At 40.9% G+C, this 27,363-nt stretch overlaps 1 protein-coding gene and 1 long non-coding RNA gene across 2 annotated transcripts in view; one reads left to right on the top strand and one right to left on the bottom strand.

The window, feature by feature from the left end:
- The window catches only part of LOC121684069, a 20,819-nt gene extending 469 nt beyond the window's left edge, over positions 1-20,350 (bottom strand). The window contains exons 1-2 of the long non-coding RNA XR_006023017.1: positions 19,306-20,350; positions 14,637-14,641 (exon numbers count right to left, since the gene is read on the bottom strand). This is a non-coding gene — a long non-coding RNA (uncharacterized LOC121684069). The remainder of the gene's footprint in view (positions 1-14,636; positions 14,642-19,305) is intronic.
- The window catches only part of LOC121684068 (cylicin-2-like), a 22,159-nt gene extending 36 nt beyond the window's left edge, over positions 1-22,123 (top strand). Inside the window, exons 1-19 of the mRNA XM_042063998.1 lie at positions 1-85; positions 2,151-2,287; positions 6,933-7,043; positions 7,691-7,786; positions 8,717-8,813; positions 10,163-10,242; positions 10,426-10,527; positions 10,613-10,741; positions 11,055-11,180; positions 14,373-14,442; positions 14,926-15,041; positions 15,461-15,553; positions 15,851-15,976; positions 16,296-16,418; positions 16,679-16,784; positions 17,092-17,216; positions 20,853-20,900; positions 21,345-21,383; positions 21,549-22,123. The exon at positions 1-85 is cut by the window's left edge and continues 36 nt beyond it. Of these exons, the coding sequence (XP_041919932.1) occupies positions 64-85; positions 2,151-2,287; positions 6,933-7,043; positions 7,691-7,786; positions 8,717-8,813; positions 10,163-10,242; positions 10,426-10,527; positions 10,613-10,741; positions 11,055-11,180; positions 14,373-14,442; positions 14,926-15,041; positions 15,461-15,553; positions 15,851-15,976; positions 16,296-16,418; positions 16,679-16,784; positions 17,092-17,216; positions 20,853-20,900; positions 21,345-21,383; positions 21,549-21,986 (2,184 nt within the window). The 5' untranslated portion in view covers positions 1-63 and the 3' untranslated portion in view covers positions 21,987-22,123. The remainder of the gene's footprint in view (positions 86-2,150; positions 2,288-6,932; positions 7,044-7,690; positions 7,787-8,716; positions 8,814-10,162; positions 10,243-10,425; positions 10,528-10,612; positions 10,742-11,054; positions 11,181-14,372; positions 14,443-14,925; positions 15,042-15,460; positions 15,554-15,850; positions 15,977-16,295; positions 16,419-16,678; positions 16,785-17,091; positions 17,217-20,852; positions 20,901-21,344; positions 21,384-21,548) is intronic.
- The last annotated feature ends 5,240 nt before the right edge of the window (positions 22,124-27,363 follow it).

Here is a 27,363-nt window from a genome sequence, read left to right as displayed (position 1 = left end):
CTTGCAGTCAACTCGCACAACTTTACAAGAGACTGACAGCACAAGAGGCTCGGGTCGAGGGAGATGGATCCCAAGCAGTCAACAGGTCTGATGGCCATTTTTAACCTCCAAGAAAATGTTTGCAACCTACATTTCTGTCTCGGCTTATTTGGGTTAATGATTAACTCAAATAAGTCGAGACAAAAACGATCCATTTTGTCTCAATTGGTGGCCAAGTAAAGGTTGTGTTTCTCCTTGGCTGTTAAAAGCTAACTCAGGTATACAAAACACATTGCTGGAGTTTACCTGCGTGAAGCTGGCCCCCCATGTTATTCAAAAAATTATTAAAAACACTGCTATTCGTTTGTCCTACGTTTGTGCCAGTTTGTGCCGTAAAAATGATCGTTTGTACTGTTAAGGGTTTTAAGTAATTAAACTTTACATTTTCTGGCTAGTGACTTCACTCAGCCCCCCATACTTGTCCAAATTTCCCCAAAATAGTCTCAATCGTTTGTGCTACGTTTGTGCTCATTTGCCGTTAAAAGTAAAATTTGTGCTACATCTGCATGATTACGTCATAATGGATTATGTGTCGCCACCTCATTCATCCAAAGTCGAGAGTAGAATTCGGCTGGGTTTGAAGCGTAGCTGCTCAAGCGATGTCTGAGACAAAAGTTTAAATATTTAAAGTGGACCCTTTCACAGCAAAAGTGGTGTGAATGGCTGGTTTGTGTGACATCACCTACGACTGCAAACAACGCTGTCTGTTTAACCCTGTAATCGCGGGAAAATAAGCTAACTTTAGGTTATACTTAGATCTATTTTGTTTCCTGTGCACTTTTATAGTGTGGACTAGTGGACACTTTAATGGTCTGAAAAGATTTATGACAAGGAAATGCTGCACTCTTGTCTGTCGATCTGCCTATCTCTCTGCATGGGTGTGGTGGCTGTCTAGTCAAAACCATATACCCAAAGCTTTGTATATGGGGGAATTAATGTGTAGACATGCTCACTGTAAAGGCTGTTAGTCACTGGACAAGCTCATTTCATGTAGGAGACAGTGGGGTAATAGTTACTTCAGGCTGTGCAGACAGCATGGCCACATAGACGGATCTGAGATGAGGAAGTGACATATTTATAGCCTCTGTAAAGACAAAAGCTGCCAAATAACTGCCAGTTCTGCTTCTAAAACAATGAGCCGTGCTGAGAGAAAAGTCTCATTAATCTGCTTAAGTATATCAACCTTTCAAAATGAGTATCATTGTCGGTTATTTTATGACGTTGTCAGTACGTGGTAATCGTACCAGTGTAATGGCTTTGACTGTTACCTAGACCCGTGTACAAGCCAAGGTTACTGTAGTCATGCAAGACTTCTTTATCACGTGCTGAGTAATAGGGTCCCCTGTTTCCCATGCACGCGACGCAGGGCAGTCAGAGGAGCCGGCTGTAGGATCACCTTCTGGCTTTCTGCACATTATGTCTGAGGCTCGCGACATGACAGTGATGGACGATGCCTGTGGTCACTTCTTATCCATTATTTTGTGATTGATGGGCCTGGAGGAGACTGGTGTCTAAGCTGCGTGTACAGACGCGCACGCGCACACACAGACACACACATGCAAACACACACACACACACACTACACTTACACGCACACAAGACACACAAACACTTACACACCACACATACACGCACACGCACACGCACACACACACACACACATTTTATTTAATTTAATAAACAGGGAAGGATTAAAAGCAACACAGTTATGTGGGCATGACTCAGTTAAAACTGGTTTACAACAGTATCCTGTTCCGTAGCACATAAAGAACAATAATACAAAAACAGAACAAAGGTGTGTTGTGGTATTGTAAACATACTATTTCTGGATCAATGTCATTGGTAAATTGTGGACGTGAGGTAAAACAGTAGTGAAGTGAAGTAAAAAAGTAAATCAGGCTTCTCCGGGCCGACGCCATTGTGTGTGTGTGTGTGTGTGTGTGTGTGTGTGTGCACGTGTGTGTGTGTGTGTGTGTGTGTGTGTGTGTGCGTGTGCGTGTGTGTGTGTGTGTATGTGTGTGTGTGTATGTGTTTACAGTATGTGCAAGTCCACCCTTGTAGCCACTGTGAGTGTGTGGTATTTGTGACCCCTTGGATGTGGTGTGTTTCAGCTGCGGGAGCTGGAGGGGGGAATGGGACGGCTCTGAGAGGACCGTTTTACGGGAGGCTCAAGGACGAGAGCGAAGCCGGTCCACTGAGTGAGCTGAACACAGCTGGAGCTACACCGCTTATTCCGAAGGATGGAAAGGTACAGGTGTATGTGTGTGTGTGTGTGTGTGTGTGTGTGTGTGTGTGTGTGTGTGTGAGCTCGAGAAAATGAGAGAGAGAGAGAGGGAGAGAGAGAGAAAGATAGTTCATTTGAATGGTGTTTGTGTTTGTATGTGTGTAGCAGTATACACCTTTGAATATGTGTGTGTGTGTGTGTGCGTGTGTGCGCATGTGTGTGTGTGAGAGTGTGTGTGTGTGTGTGTGTGTGTAGATAGATAGATAGATAGATAGATAGATACTTTATTGATCCCCAGGGGAAATTCAAGGTCACAGTAGCATACAGACAACACACACACATACATTCACTAACAGCAGAAAGTAATTAAAAGTATATAATATAAAAAACACAACTAAGCAATAAGGACAGTGGAAGATAAATATATACTAATTACTAAATATACTAAAATACAAATTATACATATAACACAATTCTAAAAAAACAGTATCCACATAGTGGGTGATTAATCAAACAAGATGCGCTTGCAATGACTGAGGCAGGGACTGAGCCTGTGATTCTCTGTGCATAAGGTAAGGTAAGGTGCTCTGTGTGAATGAGTGTCATGGTGATGGTGCAAATGAGTAAGTCAAACAGTGCAACAATGCAAGAATAAAGTCTATATATATATCTATATCTATATATAACTATATTAAGGAAGGTATAAGTGTGGTCACAGTTCGGCTGTGGCATGAAGGGAGGGGTTGTGCATATGTGCTAATATAGCACGCAAACAGTGAGGCAGAAGACAGTGGTAAAAATTGGCTAGTGGACAGACAGTTTAAGACATGGAGGTGGTGAAGAGGCAGACAGACTATGCGGAGAAGTCTATTTCTCCTCTTCCCTTAAGTGAAGCATTGAACAGTTCAATGGCCCTGGGGACGAATGACTTCCTCAGTCTGTCTGTTGTGCAAGGCAGTGAGCGAAGTCTCCAGCTGATCAGGCTCTTCTGCTTAACAATAGTGTTGTGGAGTGGATGACACTCATTGTCCAAGATGTTGATCAGTTTGTTCAGGGTCCTTTTGTCAGATATTGAAGTGATGCACTCCAGTTCAGCTCCCACTACAGAGCCAGCTTTCCTTACCAGCCTGTCAAGTCGCCCTGCATCCTTCTTCTTTGTGCTTCCTCCCCAACATACCACTGCATAGAAGAGGACGCTGGCAACAACCGACTGGTAGAACATCCTGAGGAGACCTGCGGAAATCCACCACCATCTCCTTGGTCTTTGAAGTGTTGAGTTGGAGATGATTGAGTTTGCACCATTGCACAAAGTCCTCCACCAGGCTCCTGTACTCCTCCTCCTGCCCGTTCCTGATACACCCCACAATTGCAGTATCATCAGAAAACTTGGCATGACTCAGTGTTGTAGCAGAAGTCAGATGTGTACAGGGTGAACAGGACTGGAGAGAGCACAGTTCCCTGTGGCGCTCCGGTGCTGCTGATCACAGTGTCAGAGAGAGAGTTCTTCAGTCTGACGAACTGTGGTCACTCAGTCAGGTAATCTGTAATCCAGGTTACCAGGTGAGCGTCCACACCCATCTGCAAGAGCTTGTCTCCCAGTCTGAGGGGTTGGATGGTGTTAAAAGCACTTGAGAAATCAAAGAACATGATTCTCACAGAACATACTCACAGATTTCCCCTTGTCTAAGTGAGAATGTGTCCTGTGTAGAAGATAAGTGATGGCATCATCCACGCCCACTTTCTCCTGGTATGCAAACCGTTACAGGTCTAGTGCATGGCGTACCTGGGGTCTGAGCATACCTAAGACCAATCGCTCCATTGTCTTCATCACATGTGATGTTAGAGCGACAGGTCTGTAGTCATTAAGCTCACTAGGATGTGGCTTTTTAGGGACAGGGGTGAGACATGGTGTCTTCCACAGTGTTGGAACTTGTCCAAGGCGTAGACTCAGATTGAAGATGTGCTTCAGTGGCTCCCCCAGTTCAGCAGAACAGGCCTTGAGTAGCCTTGGACATGGTGTGCTGTGATGATGGGGGGTGTAAGGGGAGGGGAGGGGGAGGGGTGCATCTGGGATCTGTGTGTCTGATGGCTGTTGACTGAGGTCATTGTCGCCTCATTGTTCGTGATCGCCATGTGGGGGAGGGGTGCAATATCCAGTGATGGTCAGTGGTGGAATGTAACGAAGTACAAATACTTGGTTACTGTACTTAAGTAAATTTTCCACGTATTTGTACTTTACTTAAGTAAAATTTAAAGTGCATACTTTTGACTTTTACTTCGTTACATTTTACAGCAATTATCTGTACTTTTACTCCGCTACATTTCTACAACACCATCGTTCCTTTTTACGATACATTTTATAATCAGTTTTTTTTTCTCTCTCTGACAAACACGTTTGTTTTACCGGGGGGTTGCTACCAAAGATTCTGGAGCGCTACGTGCATTCTTAGAAACATAAGCTTCTAGTCTATACCAGGCAAAGCGTGAGCTTGTAGCCATCTGCATTCGGTAGGCTATATTCACCAGACCCATGGCTACACTGTACATGCAACTGTGTGCTGTGCCTTTCTCTGTCTGTTATCTGCAGCGTTAGGGCCTCCTCTCCGATGAGATTGCTATCCGCGGATCAGCGAAGTTACAGGCTATGCCCATGCTTCTGTCACACGTCTGATCATTTGCGGCACAAATGAATGGTAGACTATTAATGAACCGGTGGCTGGAAAAAACGTAACATTTTCCAGATTAGGAAATATTCCTTAATTGTGTGTGATTAAATAAAGATGCATAGCCTATAATTGGGGGGTAGTAACGTGAGCGCTCATTCAATGTCTATGCGTCTGCGCAAGTGAAACTGAACTTATCAGTTTCATAAAGACACCTTTCTCAGCAACTTTTCTGTTCAATCAGCATAATTGGCATTACGATCCACCCGACGTTTCCCTTCCCTTTCCCTGTCTACCCCGTTAAACTTCAGGCTCTCGTGTTTTGCTGAATGATATTACTCAGCAGATCACCCTAGTAGATAACCAGAATTACAGTCTCTAGAATTGTAGGTCAGAATGTAAACTGGGCCACAGATGGTAAGCACAATTGCATTAACTTAAAACTATCTAGTCGAGTATAACCTAAAACTAGCTTAATTAAAATGCCACAGCCCATACTGATTTTTCCTTTTAGAATATAGATATTAAGAGAATAAATCATTATGCAAATACTTTTACTTTTAATACTTAAAGTACATTTAAAAGCAGGTACTTTTTACTTTTACTTAAGTAGGGTTGTCATTGTGGTACTTTTACTTTTACTAAAGTAAATATTTCTCTGTGTATTTGTACTTTTACTTAAGTACTGAGTTTCAGTACTTCCTCCACCACTGGTGATGGTGGGGGTACGATAGCCTGTGATAGTGGAGGTGAGTGTTGCACTGGTATTGAGGGGGTGTGGTGGTGGGGGCTGACCACCTCCTTGATGTCCCTGTCAAGGCTGCCAGAGTCGTGGACGCCTCAACAGGCACAGACAAGGAGGCGTCAGGCGGGGGCAGGGTGTGAGGTGATGGTGGCTTAGGTTGTTGGGTGTCACCAGGATGCAGAGCAGGAGAGACTGGGAGGCTGGGCAGTGGGGATAGGGCAGGCACGCAAACAAGAGCAGTGCCTGAGTCAGCCAGGGGTGGTGGACAGACCACTCCCATTGGAGCTGGAGCAGGGCAGTCAAACCTGTTGTAGAAGTGGTTCAACTGGTTCGCCCTGTCCAGGTCCCCCTCCACAGAGCTGCTGCTCTTCTTCAGGCCAGTTATAATCTTCATGCCGTCCCATGCCTCCTTCATGTTGTTTTCCTGCAACTTCTGTTCCACCTTCCTTCTGTAGTCCTCCTTAGCCTCCTTCAGCTTGACTTTGAGTTCCCCTTGCACACGCCTCAGCTCTGCCATGTCCCCCTCTCTGTACGCCATCTTTTTCCTATTAAGAAGGGTCTTGGCATTGCTGGTTATCCAAGGCTTGTTATTGGGAAAGCAGCGTACAGTTCTGGTGGGAACAACAATGTCCATACAGAAGTTCAGTTAGTCAGTTGTGCACTGTGTGACCTCCACTGTGTGTGAGGAAGAGAGAGAGTTAGATAAGAGATTGTAAGTGAACTGTATCAAAACAGGTCTTGCAATTACACACTCCCATGAGTTTCTCTGCTAGGTGTTCATCAAATGTTTGGTTTGGTGTGCGTCTGTGTCCAATCGTACTCAACTGGGTGAGAGACCAATGATGAATGAGCTTTCTGAATGACTCACTGTTTACTCACTGCCTACTTTAAGCTGCTCTGTTTCTCCAGGTTTTTATCTTCCTTTCCACATTCTGGAAACCACCATAGCAAGCAAAACCTGAACAACCAGCATTAGCATTTTGCTATAATAAGTCTGTTGAGTCCCTAATGCAAATTAAAAGCATGCATGCTGGGAGGCACTGTGGCGTAAGCAGCAGCATCCATACAACAGGTGTGTCTTCCTGGGTCTAAGAGCCCATATGTAACCAGGTTTGATTCCAACCTGCAAGCATTTCCTGAGCATACTCCTATCTCTCTCTCTCCCATTCAGGTCCTGTCAATATCTGTGCTATTGTAATTACGTGAAGGTAAAACCCCCAAAAATAAGCTAAAAAAACATGCCTGCTTTTCTGTATGTTAGGAGTTCTATTCGATGGACAGCTCCCAGTCATCTTCTGACAGCGAGGATGAGGACAAGGAGAATAAGAAGACGAAAAAGAAGAAGCTAAAGAAGAAGGCTAAGAAGCGCAAGGTACCCACAATGAGCTCCTGTCAGACACGGAAGTGGGTGCTCTGTTCGTGTGCTGTCACAGATGGAGATCTGCAGACTCTCTCTGTCTCCGTCTCTCTCTCTCTCTCTCTCTCTCTCTCTCTCACACACTCTCTCTCTCTCTGTCCCCCCCTCTCTCTCTCTATCTCTCTCTCTCACACACACACACTTCTGCACAATCCAAAACCCCTGAGCCATTGATGTAAGCTCAATTCCATCTTGACATATGAAAGGAACAGTGATGAAAAGCCACATAACAGGACCCTGATAAACCCAACCTCTTTAGCACAAAGGAGTCTGGTTTGTGATTGAGGGAGACTCAGGAAAACTAAATTCGCAGTGCACTTTTTGTTTTTCTTTCAGGGAGTGTGTGTGTGCGTGTGTGTGTGTGTGTGTTTGTGTGTGTGTGTTTATGTGTGTTGCATGAAGGCTCCACACCCTTAGGTCAGTTATAGCAAATAGGTGTTTCTTATCATTAAAAAAGCTGAATCAGTGTAGGGCAAGGCAGTGTGTGACACTTAAGGTAATGGAATGTGGTATCTAAACATAGGTATTTGTGCATGCTCTTGCAAGCCCTCCCTTGACTATGCAGGGTTAAAAAAAGGTCTCTTTCTATCCTTATTTCACAGGCTTCATCTTCAAGTTCATCTTCATCATCTTCCTCTTCATCATCATCATCCTCCTCCTCATCATCTTCAAGTAGCTCCTCAGATAGCGACAGTGAGGTAAGGCTGTTAAATATTAAACATGTTGACAAAATGGAGCATAGGTTTGGAGTTTTCTCTTCAGTTTGGTGCTGTGTTAAATTGAGCCCCATACAGCCGAAAAGAGGAACCAAACACGTTCTCCACCCCTGTCAGTATAGCACAGCCCGTGGGTTCCCTTGGGTTTGGTGCAGTATGAGGCGAAATGCAGCCACATTTGTCTGTGCAAGACACACCTCGGGGGTGTGGAATCTGCGGCGTTTGATTAGTCCCCCTCCCTGTATAAACTTCACACCCAGTCAGCATCCTTGCTGCACCACACCCCTGGTGGGGTGTTAACAAAGAGCCCAGTGCCAGGCTCACAGCACACTCCACAGAAAATGAGAGAAAGAGAGAGAGATTTATTTATTTATTTATTTAATTTGAATGGTGTTTCAATTTGTATGTGTGTAGCACTGTATACACCTTTGAATGTGTGTGTGTGTGTGTGTGTGTGCATGAGTACACCTTTGTATGTTGATTTGTATATGTTTCAAGCACCTGTGGGTGTGTGTGTGTGTGTGTGTGTGTGTGTGTGTGTGTGCGCGTGTTGCTTATGTCCATGTGTAACGTGTGTGGTATGTTTGCAGGCACTGCCTTTGTGATGTGAGTGCTGTGTGTAATCTCGCATGTCTAAGTTCATTAACCTGCTTTCTCGCTTGTGCATGCCTGGCCTGTGTGTAGAGAGGTATGTGGGCGTCGGATGACATAGTGAGCGAAAAGCAGCTTTTGGCTGACAAGCTTTCTCGTTTATGATCTACATTAACATTTCTTTGCTTTGTTGGTTTGTTTGTATTTGTTTGTGGCAGACAGGCAGCTAGCACAAATGAGCCACCGTTGCCTTGCTGCACTGCGATAAATTAAAGCCTGCTTTGTGCAATCTCCTAAGGCCTCACTCTTTCTTCATTTCAGGATGAAAAGAAGAAGAAGAAGAAGAAGAAGAAAAAGAAGAAGAAGAAAGAGAAGTCAAAGAAAAAGACTGCAGGCAATGCTGCTTTATCTGAGTCAGGTGAGGGAGCTCATTACATGTTGTTGTTGCTGTCTTAAATCAATGTGTAGTAACATTGAGCCAGCCGCTCTCATTATAGGCTGGTCTTTGAATGTGTTCTACGGCGGGTTGTGGAATCACACAAATGGGAATCTGGGAGGTCTGTTTGTAATGTCACTCTTGTTTACCATTCATCCAATCCATTCTGGGACTTCTACGCTCTGATTGATTGGCTGCTAGCCGACCAACACATATATGTGCAACCATAACAGAACCCAGAGACTGGAAACCTCCACCAATGCCAATACCAAATGTGGAGGTGAATACTGAGCCCACTGATCACACAGATGGGTTTCTTCAGACTGACTGTTACAAAACAAATCAATTGAGTAATGTCTTTCAGTAGAGAATCAAGATCTGCCAGCCTGCAATCTTGTCTTAAATGGATTTAATAGTATCCAGTGTGACCACTCAGGATGAGCATATCACAGCTCATGTTATAATACATTATTTTTGTTCAAAAAATGTGAATGTGAATTGTAAATTAGCTATAGGGCATTTGCTATATAGTACAACTCAAATATGTAAATATGTATTCATTTTATGTAAATTCCCCCCCCCCCTATCTGCCAGAATGAAGCGTGTCAGTTGACTGGGTGAACAAATGCATTCAGGCATACCACACTGAGAGTAAAATATGTTCAATGCAGCATATCACAAAGGCATTTGAAGTTCAAACAGTCTCTGTTTTCCATACCAGCTAGTCGGGAAATTTCATCAGGGTGCTGGAAAATTGCTGCTTCTTTAATTCACTGTAAATGATATGCTCATTTCAAGTGCTATGACAAAGAACATGGCTAACAACACTACTTTTTCAGTACAAAAAAGTATGCGAGGTTTGAAAAACAAACAACCTTTATCACATGACTAATGTCATGACTCAATTTTCATTTAGGGACGTTCTCTCATATTGTTGAATGTGACACAAATCACTGATTCATTATCTTTCATATCCCTCTGGCATGAGGTCTTTGCTCCAGCCCTTTGAGAACATACTGGGAGGATAGGCGACATACTGTATATGATTCATGACTTTTTAAAAACTCTGTAAACATGACTGTAAAAAAATCCAGGAAGGCAATGGATTTATAGCAACAGCAGTGGAAAATGGAAGCCACATGCAAGAATAAAGAAATATGAAAGCAAACGAAATAAAACCAAATATTTTTTGGTCAAAAACAATATCACACAAAATAAAGCCTTCTTCTGTAGCCTCCTTCCTCTACCAGTAGTGGAAGATAAGATAGAAATGTTTTTATTTGTAAATTGTTTGTAGGTTTCTTATCTCTGTTGGTGCACTTTTCTTGCAGGACTTGTCACCGATATGGCTGTTCCCTTTACTGAAGGACAGGATGAGGAGCTGATGAAGTGTAAAGATGATAAGTTAGATGTAAGTTCCTCCCTCGACATTTTGAAGAGGAGCTTTGCTCCTCTGAAATATCAAAAGCGCACTTAAGATTCAATAAAATCCAAAATGAGCATGTGCAAAAGAACTTTGATCATCTTGGTTCTCCAGCTGTGATCCTCAGAATTGGGATATTGTAATTGGCTGATAAAAGTCTGTGTTTTGAAGGGATCTGGTTCATCATCGGAGAGTGAGGATGAGAAAAAGAAGAAGAAAGACAAAAAGAAAAAGAAGAAGAAAGACACATCTAAAAAGAAGAAAAAGAAGAAGGTAAAAAAACTAACAAAAGTTTGGATGGTTCATGTGTTTTTAACTATGGTCCGCGTTTGTCGCTCACACGTTTGCATTCCCCCAGGATTCCAGCTCCAGCAGTTATTCCTCTGATAGTTCCACAGACAGTTCTAGTGAGGATGAGAAGAAAAAGAAAAAGAAGAAAAAGAAGAAGAAGAAGATGAAGAAGAAGAAGATGAAGATGAAGAAGAAGGTGATTGCTATTTCTGATGTAGAACTTCAAAGATCATAATATTGTTTTACAATATTTTAACAAATATATATAAAAAAAAAAAACATCCTAACAACTTTGTCATTTAACTAATTTGATATGTTTGCATTGTTTTGTTTCCCCAAAAACATGTGACATACTAAGACTGAACACAGAGAAATAATCATTTCCCCTTTGGCAGTGATAAAGCACACACGCTCCTGAAAACAGACAATCACCTATTTCAGAGCCAATATCAGAGAAGTGAAGCAACACAAGCCTGGGTCCTACATGAATTTTTTTTTCTGCCTTGCAGGATTCCAGCAGCTCATCTTCAGACAGCTCCAGTGAGGATAAGAAGAAGAAGAAGAAGAAGAAGAAGAAGAAGAAGAAGAAGAAGAAGACAAAGGGTAAAAAGGACAAGAAAGATGAGAAGAATAAGGTAAATTTGTGAGACCAATTCCTTACACATACACTGTTTTGTCTTAGTTTGCATTTAATGAGAGAAGAGGGTGGACTTAGAACAAATTGTATAGAGAAACTTAAAAAAAGCAGATTACACCTTGAACTGTATCGGAACGTCACATATTACCAACTGTCCCGTATGTCCAACCTCTTACGTGTATGTGTCACTTAATATTCATTTCTATACAAACCAAGACGGCGGATTCCTAAAGAAACGCAAGCACCCACACCATTAGCACGTTTACAATATAAATAAAAATATGGCATTTGACTGGTAGTGGTGGAGATCGGTGTGGAGAGATCTGGGAGAGGGGTGGCATTTGTTGAAATGGATTGAAAATGTTGAAATAGAAGTTTTAGTTTATCAGTAAGTCTACATAGTGGGTGGTAAACTGAAAAACTGTTTAGATATACACAGTGTGCATATGTTACATGAAGCTATTCAATCATTAACTTCACTTTAGAACATATTCGACCACTCAACATAACCCAGTCAAGTCATCTTGGTCCTTTGAGTTCATTAATGCCAATGTGTTGTGGCATAACACACGTCAACACAATAAGATGACATGACTGGGTTTTATTGAATGTGCTAATCTTTTTTTAGAATGAATATGCACCACTTCATCTCACAATAACCTAAGGTAGTATAGCATACCACAAATATTTAATTAAACTCTGTCTTTCCATCTCCATGACAGTCCATCTGAAAAGAAGGCAGTGCATTAAGTTATTAAAATCAGATCATCCACACATTTTTTAATACTTTTTCATCAGTTGTTTTTATTAAACAAAGACACTGTGCTATGTTTGCTCATGGTATTACACATGGTATTACGCTCATGGTATTACACTACACACTCTTTTTGGCATTTATAGCAACACTTGATTTGGGTAACATCTTGTTTCTCTGTCTCTAGAAATCTTGTTTCTCTGTCTCTGACTACCACTGCCTTTCTCATTTAATCAAGGCACACTTGCCACATGATATTTTAACACTGTAACCCCGAAAGCCAACACACTTAATCTGAACTAAAGCTTTATGTACTGTAGTCGTTCTCTGCAGTAGGTGTAACAAAGGCAGCCAAGTCCTTGGCAACTCTGTTCCAGCCCGTTTTGCTCACACCTACGCGTGTACTACTGAACAATGCACTGCGACTGACAGCCACTGTCCCTTGTTGTCAATGTCGCTGTGAAGACAGACCCACACAGACGTTTCGACATTGTTATTGCAGTTCGGACCACCTCAATCCACTAAGACTGCAGCACCTATTTGGGAAATTTGGGCCTAGAAATTCAGATATTATGTTTGATGTGCCTGACAACTTAGTCAATTGAATTTAAAGTGGAAATAAAGCAGTCAAATAAAACAGATGTCTATAGCACTAGTTAAATATTTAAATATACCATAAATACAAATAAAGTCAGAAATATGACCCGTTATTCAGAATAAAGCACAAACAAGTTGCATTCATTTCAGCTGTGCGCCGCCATCTTTGTTTTCAGAAAATGATGACATCACAAGAATGGTTGGTACAACATTCTATGCTGTTTACGCGGCTGTTATAGCCTCACAGTTAGATTACTGCCTCAACAAAATGGATATGGACGAATGGGATAGACCCACCAATGAGGACAGGCATCCAATTGCCTATGCTTTTGAGCCAGTAAGAGCAGTGGGAGTTTTAGTGGCCCCCACAGAGCCTGACTATGGAGGAGAAATAGATGATCGAGAGAGAGGTGTATCTGAGAGCACAGAAAACAAGTGGTGGTGCTTATGTGGGGGTTGTGTGCCCCTATGTTCACTGACATGGCACACATGGAGAGTGTCTGCTGCCAGGAAATTAACCTGGGACATCTCATCCAAAATAACAGATATATCACGTCCAATCCTACATGCCAAATGCTGTCATTAGAGCGAGACGTTGGAGGTCGCAATGCGGTCGCTGAGGGACATCCGAGCCGAAACACTGGAACGCCCAATAAACTGCAGTTAACCAACTAACACTCTTGATAGGTTGTGCGGAGGCGGTAGGATAGGGGACTACACTGATCACCTGAGACTACACTAATTTTTACACCCATACTCAGTTGTTCTGCAATGTATTATCATGGTAGAAGCTGCGATACAGTACTAGCATAGCATAACATAACAAGCACATACTGTAACTAGCATAGCATGAACCCTAAAATATATGGTTGCTACAAGCGGCACATCTGTGTATTTATTTACTTAAAGTGAACAGCTTGTTATTTTATGTCAGCTTACATAAACAAATAAAAACTCAGACGCCTAGCCTAGTCTCCATAAACAACGTCTACCCACAAAACCATGCCTGTCACAGTCACAGACCTACAGTAGGCTACACAAGTCAGACGTAGGCTATGTACCCACAACAGGTTCTCACCAGGTTCGCAAGTCTCTGCAAATAGTTTCCACTACTTCTTGAGTGAAACAAATGCAATCATCGATACTCAATCACAAAAAGAAACCTCTTACTCACCAGGGTTGCACTCACACATGAGAAGTTCGCTCCCCCGAGTTTATTCACCAATTCATCAACGATACAACTGCATTTTCAGGTCGCGGTAATCCACAAGTTGTGCGAGAACATCCAAACACATTATTGCAACTGAAGTTAAATCTAATTAAGTAGCCTACTGTCTCTGATAGGCCTACAGGCTACATTACAGCGGCCCTTGTTCTTGTACAAACACAATAACAAACATCAGCAGAATTTGCAGAACAGAAACTGACAGAACAGAAACGGACAAACTTTCGGGTTTAATGAAAATCCATGTATCTTCAAAAATGAAAAAGCAACCAAAAAATGGTCACAGTTCTCACTGCTTCATTTCCACTTTAAAATTTAAGCAGATGTGCTGATACTTTATAATGGCAAAAAGAAAAGAACTCATAATTCTGGAACTCAGTTGTACTTGTACTACTCCACAGCAGGAGTCTCAGAGCCATCAAAACGAGGCCAGGGCTTTAACTTTTGAAATAATGACCTTTCATCCTCGCTGGTATTACAGTTGTCACGGACTGGATTGTGTTGATAAATCTGGATTTTTATATCTAAGATGGTAATAAACCCCCCTTTTGAGGTCTGCAGTCTGGAATATGACAGAACTTTACACTGGAGTTTTCTGTGTTATTTTCAAACAGACTCAGGAGACCGAGGAGGGCGAGGAGAAAATCGAAGAGGACAGTGTGATTGGTGTTTCCTCCACTGCGGGTGAGTCTTTTAATAGGTGCTCATATTTTACCAAAGGCCGGTCCAGTAAATTTGGCTTGTCAGCAGAGACAAGGTTATGATATAAGAAAAGGCAGTCGCCCATAACTGAATGCGTGTGACAAAAAAGGAACCATGACCCTAAATCACTTGGATGTCTCAGTGGGCATTCTAAAAGCACTGTGTGCATCATTTACCATACCTTTGACTGGAGTGTATTATGGAGTTATCTCTAGATGCAGTAATCACTAGATGCTTTTGTCTGGATAGTAGCCAAAACTGGATATCCGAGTTTGCAAGCCTATGAGATTTGTTTTTTTAAAAAGTTGCAATATTTGAGTGATGGGAGATCCAAAACATGTTCCTCCATCATTTTCCTGTATGTTCCTTTATGCATTTAATGCTGATGTCAACTAGTACCATACTGAGCTTCAGTCTTGAGCATGTTGCTAGTACTGTATTCACTCTTTCTAACCCTGTGAACAGACTTCCCATCTGGATTCTCCTGTGTGAAGGACGATGACGGACACATGAGTGATGATGAAGGAGAGGGACCGGAGGGGGAGAAAAAGGAAAAGAAAAAGGAGAAGAAAAAGAAAAAGGTCACTGATGTCAAATCTTGTGATTTATAGTTTTTTGAACTCAGAATGTGTCAGCTTCGACTCGGTTTTGCAGTTTTCCCTGCATCTTGTCAAGTTTAGGAGAAGTCCTCCGCTAGCCAGACTGACAGGTAGACAGACAGACACCTCGGGTTGCCCACTGGCAAAGAAACTGGGAACATGAGTTACATTTGTGTAAAAGCCTGACATTTTATTTCGTTGCCATTTGCCCATGTCACTGAAAAATTAATAACAATGGCTTCTAGGGAGGCCTTGACCGACGTCACTCCAGACAGTTGTTGAAAATGTAACGTGTTCGTTTGTATACAAACAAGACATTCAAGCATTTGTTTTTTCTAATTGTCTCCTGTGTAATATGTGTGTAGATGTAATTGTACTGTCTTTGGTTTCTTCTTTCACAGGATTCTGGATCTTCCTCCTCTTCCTCTGACAGCTCCTCTTCATCTTCATCAGACAGCGAGGATGACAAAAAGGAAAAGAAGAAAAAGAAAAAAGTAGGACTTTACAAAATAATTCAGTGTTACTTTCAAATGCAGAAGTTAGCTTGCTGTTGTAAAAAAAAGTCTACTTATTGAGTTCATTTCTATTCATCTACTGTCTTGAATTACGTTTTTAATGTTTTCAAATGTGATTGATATTCTCTACCCTACTACAATAACTTCTGATGTGAAGAGCTTCTAAAGAAAATGCTTTGGTGCGTCTGTGTGTGTGTGTGTGTGTGTGTGTGTGTGTGTGTGTGTGTGTGTGTGCATGTGTGTGTGTGTGTGTGTGTATGTGTGTTTGCTCCTAAGGATTCCAGCTCCTCTTCCTCATCAGACAGCTCATCTTCTTCAGACAGCGATGACGACAAAAAGAAGAAAAACAAGAAGAAAGACAAGAAAACAAAGAAGAAGAAGAAGAAGAAGAAGAAGAAGAAGGTAATTTATTACACTCGATTGAATGAAAACTACTTTGAGATAACTAAATCTCACAGCAGGTGAAATTTTACATTTATATCCATTCATTTTACTGACACTTCTGTCCAAAGTGACTTACAATGACAAATTATATATATATATAATTTTGTATGGTTATGCTGATATGCAGTTTATAAAAAACAAAACAAAAACAGATGCTCATTTGCTGACACTGTTTCTTGTTGTTGTTGGAGCAAAGTTGGATGAGAGAAACTGTATTCATCAATTAACTCATTCATCAGTGTACAAGTGTACATCAAATTCCATTGTGATTCCAAAGGGGTCAGGTTCCTCCTCGTCTTCATCGGACAGTGATGATGACAAGAAAAAGAAGAAGAAGAAGAAGAAGAAGAAGAAGAAGAAGAAGAAGAAGAAGAAGAATAAGAAGAAGAAGGTGAAGAAGGCAATATAAAGATGTGTATATGACGAACCACGCCAACCCAAACTGATGTTTACTTTCTCAAGTTTTGTGTTCAGAGTGTATGTGTGTGTGTGTGTGTGTGTGTGTGTGTGTGTGTGTGTGTGTGTGTGTGTGTGTGTGTGTGGATGGTTGGAAGGGAAACATATAAATGATATTCCCTCTTGCATAACGCCTGACAGAAGTAACATCTCTCTCTCTCTCTCTCTCTCTCTTCTCTGTGTGTCTGCATGTGTTTGCCTCAGGGTTGCAGCTCCTCATCTTCAGACAGTGATGATGACAAGAACAAGAAGAAGAAGAAAGACAAGAAGAAAAAGAAGAAGAAGGACAAGAAAAAGAAAGATAAAAAAGTAAATGCAGCATTAGATCACCAGTACTCTATGAAAGCTGGGCCTGTCTGCTATAGAAAAACAAATCAATGTCCATATGATGTATGATTTTGCTTCTGTGGCATCACATAATTCCCATTCGAACTCTCACAGTTTGATGGACGAACATGTTTACACAATCCTGCATGTAGGCCCACCAATATAGACCACAAGTCATTTTCTGACCAAAATGAACTAGTCGATTATTTGTAGAAGGTAAAGAAATGGAAATAAGTGTGTGTATCTGTATCTGTGTGTGTGTGTGTGTGTGTGTGTGTGTGTGTGTTAGGATTCCTCCAGTTCCTCGTCATCTTCAGACAGCTCCTCATCCTCTTCAGACAGTGAGGATGACAAGAAGAAAAAGAAGAAAAAGAAAGACAAGAAAAAGAAAGACAAGAAAAAGAAAGACAAGAAGGTTTGTGATACATTTTGTACCTTATAAAAAACAAATGTTAATTACAGGAAGCAAAATCAGACAAAAATGTAAAAGTTGTCAATAAGTTAACTAATTTAAATTATGCAGTTAAACAGTTCACTAACAAATCATATGTATTATAATAATTTATTAAACGGCTCTACACAAGGCAAGTAGAACGCTCCATTGACTTGAATAGGATTTCCCAAAGTTCTAGCGGTCATTATTTCTTGGGAAATGACCTCTGAAAAAAATTATGACCGCTGTCAATGGCAACGGAGTTTGTGCTTCTAATTCAGGTATTTCATATCCCTATGCAAGGACTGGAACTTCATTCAAAAGTGAAAGCAGACGGTTGATCAGCTGTGTTCTAAAGAATGTTTAATTCAAGTTCAGAGTGTTGTTGCGAACTATTTCAGCAAATGCCACGATGAACAGTAACAAATAGGCTAGGCTATGTAGACTAAATTCATATTGTGGGGAGTTTTTTATTTCGTTTTGGCAAGTGGCCGTGTAATAAGCGGGATAATGTATAGAACGCCGGTCATTATTGGGAAAATAAGTCCCTTCAGGGCGGAACAAGACCCTGCCGGGACTTATTTTCTCAATAATGACCGGCGTTCTATACATTATCCCTTACATAATAGTAATAGAATATTTGTTTAAATAGAAACACCTTTTGGCCCTATTTTGACAAATTAAAACGCATGGTCTGAAGAACATGACTTAAAAGCCATGGCATGTTGCTTTTATGATGACGAGTGAATGCATCTCTGCAGAAAAAATCTGCCCCATTCTTGCCAATCTAGGCAACAGCAGGGTTCCACCAAAGCGTACTTTGCCAGGACTCGTTGCTGGGCTGAACATAAGCTAGATTTTTTTGATAATGTGCTCTCGAAATAAATGTGCCTTTTACTATAGACCAGGTTTTTCTTTGTCAGTGACGTGACGTGCGATCAATTCACCTTACCAAGGCACAGACTGATTTGCTTATTAGACAACATGCACGGCACAGCAGACAAATAGATTATATCTGCGATGGTCACAAACCAGCAGAGACACGTTGCGTCCCACCCAAACATAACACAAGCCCCTTTGTGTTTAATTGAATACAGGATAAGAAACCACAAACTGCATCCTCCAAAATTATCATACAGCTGAATCGCTGTTCGCCACCTAAACCCCAACTTTTTCAACCTAAACAAAACACAATGACAATCATGAAGGGGGGATTGGCCTCTATGTGAGACTAACAGTAACCTCCTGTGCTCCATTGAAAATAAATCCACTTGATTATGTCTGAGTCTTCCCTTCGAGACTGCTGAAATGTACTGTACATGAAAAGGTTACCTTCTCCAGTGCAGCAGATGGCATTTCACAGATGTACTCCATTTATAGATATTTTAGGTTCCATTTTGCCATCAGGTGATTGACACAGATTGCCATCTGGTACAGAGTTGTCTTGTCATCTCTTGCCTCAAATCATATTGGCTTATTAAATTATGATGAAATAAACCAGTATATCTCCTTGACACACAGATGTATATATAGTGTAAGAAACAATGATACAGACACAGATAGGCATGCAGACGTAGACACAGACGCACACACACACACACACACACACACACACACACACTTCACTGGGATCCCACCTGTAATTACTTCTGCTAAAGCCTCTGTCTGTGACTTGCTTCTGCCTTCTCAGGATTCCAGTTCCTCCTCCTCTTCCTCCGATAGCTCCTCGTCTTCCTCCTCCGACAATGACTGCGATAAGAAGAAGAAAAAGAAGAAGAAAGACAAAAAGAAGAAGAAGAAGAAGGTGAAAAAGGTTGGCATGACTAAGTGTCTCTCATGTGTCTCTAAAAGATAAAACTTCCTTTGATAGTGCAAAGCTCTATAGCCTTTTTGTAGGAGAGAAAATGAGTAAAATGGGAGGAAACGTGTAGATAGTCTCTGTTATTGCTGTGGGTAGAAGGGGATGTTTAACAGTGTCATTCAGAAAAGCTGTTTAAACATTAAGGTAGGTAATCTTTACCCCCTTTTCTCTTGGTTATGAACCAAGAAGAACACACACACACACACACACACATCCTCTGCTTCCCACCCTATCAAGTAATATGCACCTAAATTACTCTAGTCTTGATTGTTCTCCCCACTGCCTCTCGTAAAGCCTGCACCACAAATATGCATGCACCTCACAGTGGATTGAGAGTTTAAATCATGTAGTCCAGTGAAGTTCGCTGAAGTGGGAATTTATTTTCAAGGATTACCACATATGATTCATTCCCTGGCATTCAGCTCAAATTAGATTGACACCTATCTTGTCTAGTGTTCAGTGTCCAGTTTTAGTGGTCTCTTTAGGATTGGAATATGAAATGACTATGATATAAAATGACATGGTTGATGGATAATGATTAATTATTATCATCATCATTATTGTTATTATTTACTTTGGCCCTGAAGGGTATTTCAGGTCATATGTGTATTTGCTATGGAGACTGCGATCCTATCAGAAACATATATACATTCTCTGCACTTGAGTAATACAGTAAAACACAATGACAATTAACACAATAGCAATACAGGCAATATTTTATGTATGTGTGTGTTTGTCAAAGTCAAAGTATCTTTATTTATTTGAGAAATTTGTTTTGGACACAGGGAACGAGCTGCAAGAGCTACCACAGAGACACACAACAAGCACAGGGTTAAAAACAATTAAAAGGCAAATGTACAGTAAATGTTAGGGCTACTCAAAGAGCTGTGCAAATTGCAAAATGACAATTTTCTATACTCCCTTTAAAAAGCCATATTTTCTACATTCTTCTGTTCTCCAATACATACCTTACAAGCACTCGTTCCTACTTCCATAAGCTTCCATGCATTCAGTCATACATAAACATTAATTTAACCATTCATAAATCTCCATACATTCAGTTATACATATGCATGCATTCATCCATACATAACCATACATACATTCAGTCACAGATATATACATTAATTAAATTCATGGTCTGTATGTGTGTGAAAATCATGTATGTGTGTGTGTGTGTGTGTGTGTGTGTGTGTGTGTCTGTTGTAGGACTCCTCCTCTTCCTCCTCCTCTTCGTCTAGCTCATCTTCCTCTGATAGTGATGATGACAGGAAGAAAAAGAAGAAAGACAAGAAGAAAAAGAAAGATAAGAAGAAAGACAAAAAGAAAAAGAAAGATAAGAAGAAAGACAAGAAGAAAAACAAGAAGAAAGACAAGAAAAAGAAAGACAAGAAGGTATTTCTGGAAAGAGCAATCAAAGTCAGATAAAAGACCATACATGTGTATACAGATCATATACGTTACGCATGTCCAGTGTTCTGAATACAAAAAGCTTAATGTTGATGTTGGTGACACATAGCATGCGACTTGACATTCTGCAATGTCATTTCGGCCCAGTCTACCCGTCACAGACAACACCATGATCAAATGTCTGTGTAAAGGTTATCTGCACAAGGGTAGTGGCTGACATTTCTTTGGGCAGAGACCATTGAAATTTCATGTTCTACAATGCTGTCACTTGCATCCGAGATAATGAGCAGATCTTCTCACTTTTATGCTCTCTCAATGGCTATTATCTGTCCTTCACTCACTTCCAGGACTCTGACAGTGGAGAGGATAAAAAGCAGAAGGACAAGGATAAGAAGGTAAGCGGTTACTAATAGGCTTATGACACTCATAAAATTAGACTAATTAAACTGCCCTGTCACAATTTTCTTTTTTTCTTCACTAGTGTATAATTGTCTTTGTCAATTTTTATGTGTTTAATTTACTGTAAGAGAAAGAGTAGGCCTATCTATGGATTACATTAATCATCCAAAATGCAATATTAATTTGGTACTTTCAGGGTTGGTGATGAATTATACGTGAGATGAAGGAAAATAGCTAGTGTCATCTGAGGCTTAGGCATTTCAAAATGCCCTTTTTGGTTATGCGAGACATTAAAAGCTTTAGGTGGGTTATCATATTGATCGTGTTATATCTACCATGACAGGTCATTCGCCATTCTTTCTCGGCACTGTGAGGAAGACAGGAAAAGTGAACATTGATCGCAAAGTAACATTTCTCCTCTTCCTTTTTTTCTTCCTCAGGACTCCTCATCCTCCTCTTCATCAGGGAGTGACAAGGAGGTAACGATTTGCGATTCACCCCTGATTTGATTTCTATTCCATTTCCTTCTGTTGTCTAGAGGTCAGAGTTGATTTTTCTTTTGCTGCTTTTTTGATGTTTTGTGTGTGTGTGTGTGTGTGTGTGTGTGTGCGTGTGTGTGTACGTGTGTGTGTGTGTCATCACAGAACAAGCCCAAGAAACCCGAGCAGGGAGGAGAAGGAGATGGCGGGCAGTCGAGGGAGGACTGCAGCCCTGGAGGACTGCACGGGCTAGACAAGTTCGAACCCCCCAAAGGGCCATCCACTTACAAGTTCGACGATGACAATAAATTCAAGAGCCATCTGGAGCCAAAAGCCAAGCCGACCTCGCTGTCGGTCTCCTCCCAGCTCGCTGTCACAGACAACAGCCTCAGGCCCACGTCCCGCTATGAGAGCTCCACCTCCGCCTCGCTCCGGTCCCCGAGGAGCCCCACAGCGAGGCCTGTTAGTGCCATGGAGTCCCTCATGGGGGACCCTGGCAGGGCTGGAGGGGCATCTGGTGTGTCTGGGATCAGGTCCTCTCTGGTCAGGTCCAGCGACATACTGCGTGGGCCGAGACCATATGAGCCAGCAGGGGAAAAATAAAAGAGGAGGATAGCGGCAGCGGCTCAGAGTGTCTCTGACCGCCAGTAGCCTGCTCAGTGGCAGTTTGGGAAGATGGAAATAAAAAATCCCGCTGTCACATTTGAGATGGCAGAGATGAAATGGCGGCGGTCAATTTTTCTGTGTGTCTGTGTGCTCATTGCAAATGATCTAATCCAGTGGTTTTCAAAGTGGGGGCCACGGGGGAGTGCCAGGGGGGGCTCAGCAAGTTGGAAGGAAACATAAAAGCAAAAAATACATTAAATAAATAAAAATAATTTGGAAAATTTCAAATATACCTATTACTATGAGGGTTGTTATACAATGCCATTATAATAATGTGAGGCATATCTGAACATTATATTTCCCATGATAATGACTGGGAATAATAGTAGAGTGATAGCTCTCATATAGCAGAAAGCCCCAAATACAAATTTTACACACTGTATGCTCCATCACAAAGTGCTTGTGGCTAAAATAATTATTAGGATTAGCTTAATGTATTTTTACATTTGCCGTAGTATTGTCGATGGGTTTAATAACACATCAAGGGGGTCCTTGGCCAGAACCTAGTGGTATTTGGGGGACCTTGTCATGGAAAAGTTTGGGAACCCCTGATCTAATCCACCCTGCCTTTTAACGGTTGAGGGTAAATCACAGCATTTTTATGTTAATGGAGTTTTTGTAATTGGTTGCATGGCAAAGATGATTATTAAAGAATCCCTTTCAAGAATCGAGGATGTGTCTCAGATAATGTTGTTTGGGGTGTTGGAAAACAAAAACATGATGATGTCTGAGTATTTTTGCATAGAAACAATCAGATCACAGAGTTTATATCTTGATGAATAACTAATAATCAGTCATTATACATAGGCTACAGTATATTAGCCTGACGTAGTCATACTCAATTCTAGTCAGAATATGAGTCTGATACTGCTCCATTGGCAGTGAGCTGCCTGCTACAGCGGTGCTCGGGGAGCAGTTAGGGGTTAGGTGCCTTGCTCAAGGGCACTTCATCCATTCCTACTGGTCAGGTTTCGAACCTGCAACCCTCCGGTTACAAGTCCGAAGCGCTAACCAGTAGGCCACGGCTGGACGTGGGGGATATGTCCCCCGCAGTGCTGAAGAGACAGCCGTCGTCTATGGAGCTAAATTTGTCTCAATAATATTTGTATATGCGCAGAGGGGGATCCACAAATATTTCTTGATTTGCATGTGTGTTTTGATATCTACAAATAAAAAAATCATATTTGTAACTTGTAAATTGGTTTTCACAATTGTAGATGTGTATTTGTAAATGAAATGGCATTTGTAAAACTGAAAATTGCCTTTGTGAAATCTAATTTTGCATTTGTGGATCACCAGCACACAGTTTTCATTTTCGCATTTGTGGATCAGCGTTTGTGGATTTTTGAGACAAACTTTGCGCAGAGAAGCCACCTAGATCCACAAGTAGCCTGCTGACACTTTCTAATCCAGTAGATGGCAGTGTTGTTCTATGGGACTCATAACCAAAGATTCTTTGCTCATAACACACAGAGCTAGTGAACCTAGTTCTTAAATCTAACAAGTTATGCCTTTTACAACAAGCTTTTTGATGGAAAAGTGAAAAAGTTTAATTTCCATAATCTTTGTTTAGTAAACGCATAAAACCGTCAGTTTGCAAGCGAAATCAAGAATTACGATCTTTGAGTTTGTGTATGATTTAAGAACTTTTGTTGGTCAACATCTGTCAAAAATATGCTCTCTGAACTGACATTTCTGGAGATTTCTTGTGCATCAAAATTCCAGCAGCACCTAAGATAAGTGAAATTGGTTTTATTTCAGCACAGCACACCTCTGTGTATAATAATCAATCAAAATATGGATGTCTTAATGGTTTGTATATGGTTTAGGAACTTTTGTTTGACAACATATGTCAAAAATATGCTCTCTAAATGGCAGTTGAAGATGAATTGATGAATTAAGTGAAATTCAGTTTATTTCAGCACAACACACACCTGTGTATCAATATCAATCAAAATATTGTATGTTTGTGATTGCTTTAAACAGGGGTTTGTCCAATACATATAAAACATACAGCAAAGGTATGCTAATACAAAGCAGCACTACAGGCATTAAATAATCATTTAGATTAGATTAAATTCAACTTTATTGTCATTGTCAGAGTACAAGTATAATCAGGTCAATATAAAGTCAATGTAAAATTCTATGACTTTTCCCTGACAAAAAACCTGAATTTCCATGACTTACTATATAATGAGTAGTACAGTATACCGACCAATGATTTCAGAGCACCCGCATAGCAGTCAAGAGTCTTTTACTTTTTGTAGAGCGGGAGGTGAATAAATATAGACATTGGATAAACACAGTTGGGCTACTCAAGCAAGCTGTAAAGCTAATAACCAGATATACACCAATTCTGTGTGGAATTATGTTTGTATTAATGTATTTTGGCTAGATTTTAAACTACTACAACAAAATTCCCGATATTCCATGACTTTGCCCCAAAAATGATAAAGTGTAGACAGTTGGTTTACAGAAGGTGGATTAGAGTAATATAAATTAGATATAAATATATGCAGTGTATTAGCAGTTACCTTATAAGAGCAGAATAAATATGGCTGTGTAATATGAACAATGTATGAACAACATGTACAGATATGTGCAATGTAGTAGCATTAACAATATACAGTAGTAGTAGTAAGAATAATATAGATATATGTATGTATTAACAGAACATATGAGAAAAACAGAATAAATATGGCTATTCCGTATGAACCATATAGACAGATATGTACAGCACAGTGTGGTAACAGTACCATTGTAGTGCAGAAACAGTAACATTATAAGAGTAGTAAGAATAAGTGTATGTGCAGGATGGATAGTATGAAGAACAGTATAATATGGCTATGTATAAGTGTAATCACAGTATGTACATTTGTAAATAAATAGAACACTGGGTGGGATAGGGTACTGGGAGGCTATGGGCTTTCAAAAAATATATGGTTTACGTGGCAATTCAGCTGTCCCTTAATAGTGTAGGCCAAAATGTATCAGCTGAACAATTTGTTTTTTGATCTACAATATGGGCCTATGTACGCCTTCTTATATACCAGAGTAAGTAGGATGGTGGGACATGTCTTAATTTATATTAATTGACATCTAGAGGCTATGGGCTTTCAGAAAATATATAGCAACCAGTATAACAACTGCTTTTTTAGCATAACCCCCACTATATCTACCCTAGCAACACCATAACAAACTTCACCATAACAAGTTACTCTAGTAACAACCTAGCCACCACTACCATAGCAACCGCTATGTTTAGCATAGCAACCACCATCTCAATTACCCTAGTAACAATCTAGCAACCACTTTGATATTGTCAACCAACATGACTACCCTAGCAACCACTTTATTTACCATAGCAACCACCATATCTACCCTAGCAACCTTCTCGGTTACCCTATCAACAACCTAGCAACCACCACTACAATGCCAACCTAGCAACCACTTTGATATTGTCAACCAACATGACTACCCTAGCAATCATCTCAATTACCCTAGCAACCACTTTGATATTGTCAACCAATATGACTACCCTAGCAACCATCTTAATTACCCTACCAACAACCTAACAACTACTACCATAATGTCAACCTAGCAACCACCACTGCAACCAACATGATTAACCTTGCAACCAGCATAGCAACTGTTTTTTTTAGCATAACCCCCACTATATCTACCCTAGAAACACCATAACAAACTTCTCAGTTACCATAGCAACAACCTAGCCACCACTACCATAGCAACCACTATATTTAGCATAGCAACCACCATATCAACCCTAGCAACCATCTCAATTACCCTAGCAACAATCTAGCAACCACTTTGATATTGTCAACCAATATGACTACCCTAGCAATCATCTTAATTACCCTACCAACAACCTAACAACTACTACCATAATGTCAACCTAGCAACCACCATTGGAACCAACATGATTAACCTTGCAACCAGCATAGCAACTGTTTTGTTAGCATAACCCCCATTATATCTACCCTAGCAACACCATAACAAACTTCTCAGTTACCCTGGCAACAACCTAGCCACCACTACCATAGCAACCGCCATGTTTAGCATAGCAACCACCATATCGACCCTAGTAACCATCTCAATTACCCTAGTAACAATCTAGCAACCACTTTGATATTGTCAACCAACATGACTACCCTAGCAACCATCTCAATTACCCTAGCAACCACTTTATTTACCATAGCAACCACCATATCTACCCTAGCAACCTTCTCGGTTACCCTATCAACAACCTAGCAACCACCTTGATATTGTCAACCAACATGACTACCCTAGCAATCATCTCAATTACCCTAGCAACCAGCAACTTAGCATGCAACCACCATATCTACCCTAGCAACCTTATCAGTTACCCTATTAACAACCTAGCAACCACCACTAAAATGCCAATCTAGCAACCACCATAGCAACCAACATAATTACCCTAGAAACCTGCATAGCAACCACCATATATACCATAACAACACTATAGCAACCTTCTCAGTTACCCTAGCAATAACCTAACAGCTATGTTTAGCAAAATACCTGTAGAAAGCCTCATATGTCTCTGCTGGTGTAAAGGTCATTGATAATGAGTAGATTGCTGTCAATTGTCCTCTATACCGATTCTTTCACACAAACTCGCGTCACAGACCTACGTCACACACCACTTGGAGGTACAAACAATCAGTTTTGGTTGATTTGACCATCAGTTAACTTCGAAACAGGTATTTTACTTTGGATAGACAATAGCAATCATAGGAGTGATTAACGTCAAAAAATCTAGACTGGAGAAACTCAACATTTGACACCTCCACCTGTTTAGTGTTTTAAAGACGTCAAATTATAGTTATAGTTACCAAATTCATAGCCAAAGAGCCAGAAGGAAAGACACATGGATGGCTATAAAAGCTTCATTATACAACTAAACACGACAAATAACCCTTGAGCCAGCTCCTTACTATGTGATCTCAATGGCAATGCAGCGTTTGTTTGCACCTCCAAAAATATGGCGTACCTGGTTACCTCGCAAAAACGCCCACAAATACCTGTATGTTTGTGTGAAAGATATAACCACCCGCTGCAGTAGACCATAGGATGAGAGAATGTGTTCCACAACACAGCTGTAAATGGGAGCAAGGACTGAGGTGTCAAGGCCAGCATGCTTCAGCCCCTTCAGGAAGTGGACAAACAAGGCCTTGTTTACATGCTGGCTGTCTTGTTGTTTGTAGCAGGACACCACTTTAACAGCTCCTTTGTGTAGGTGTTCTTTTGGAGTTATATAATGAAATGAAATGCAACC

The sequence above is a fragment of the Alosa sapidissima genome, chromosome 15, assembly GCF_018492685.1.
Source record: "Alosa sapidissima isolate fAloSap1 chromosome 15, fAloSap1.pri, whole genome shotgun sequence".
Lineage (NCBI taxonomy): Eukaryota > Metazoa > Chordata > Actinopteri > Clupeiformes > Clupeidae > Alosa > Alosa sapidissima.
The sequence above is the reverse complement of the archived record's forward strand: the minus strand, read 5'-3'. Positions and strand labels throughout refer to the sequence as shown.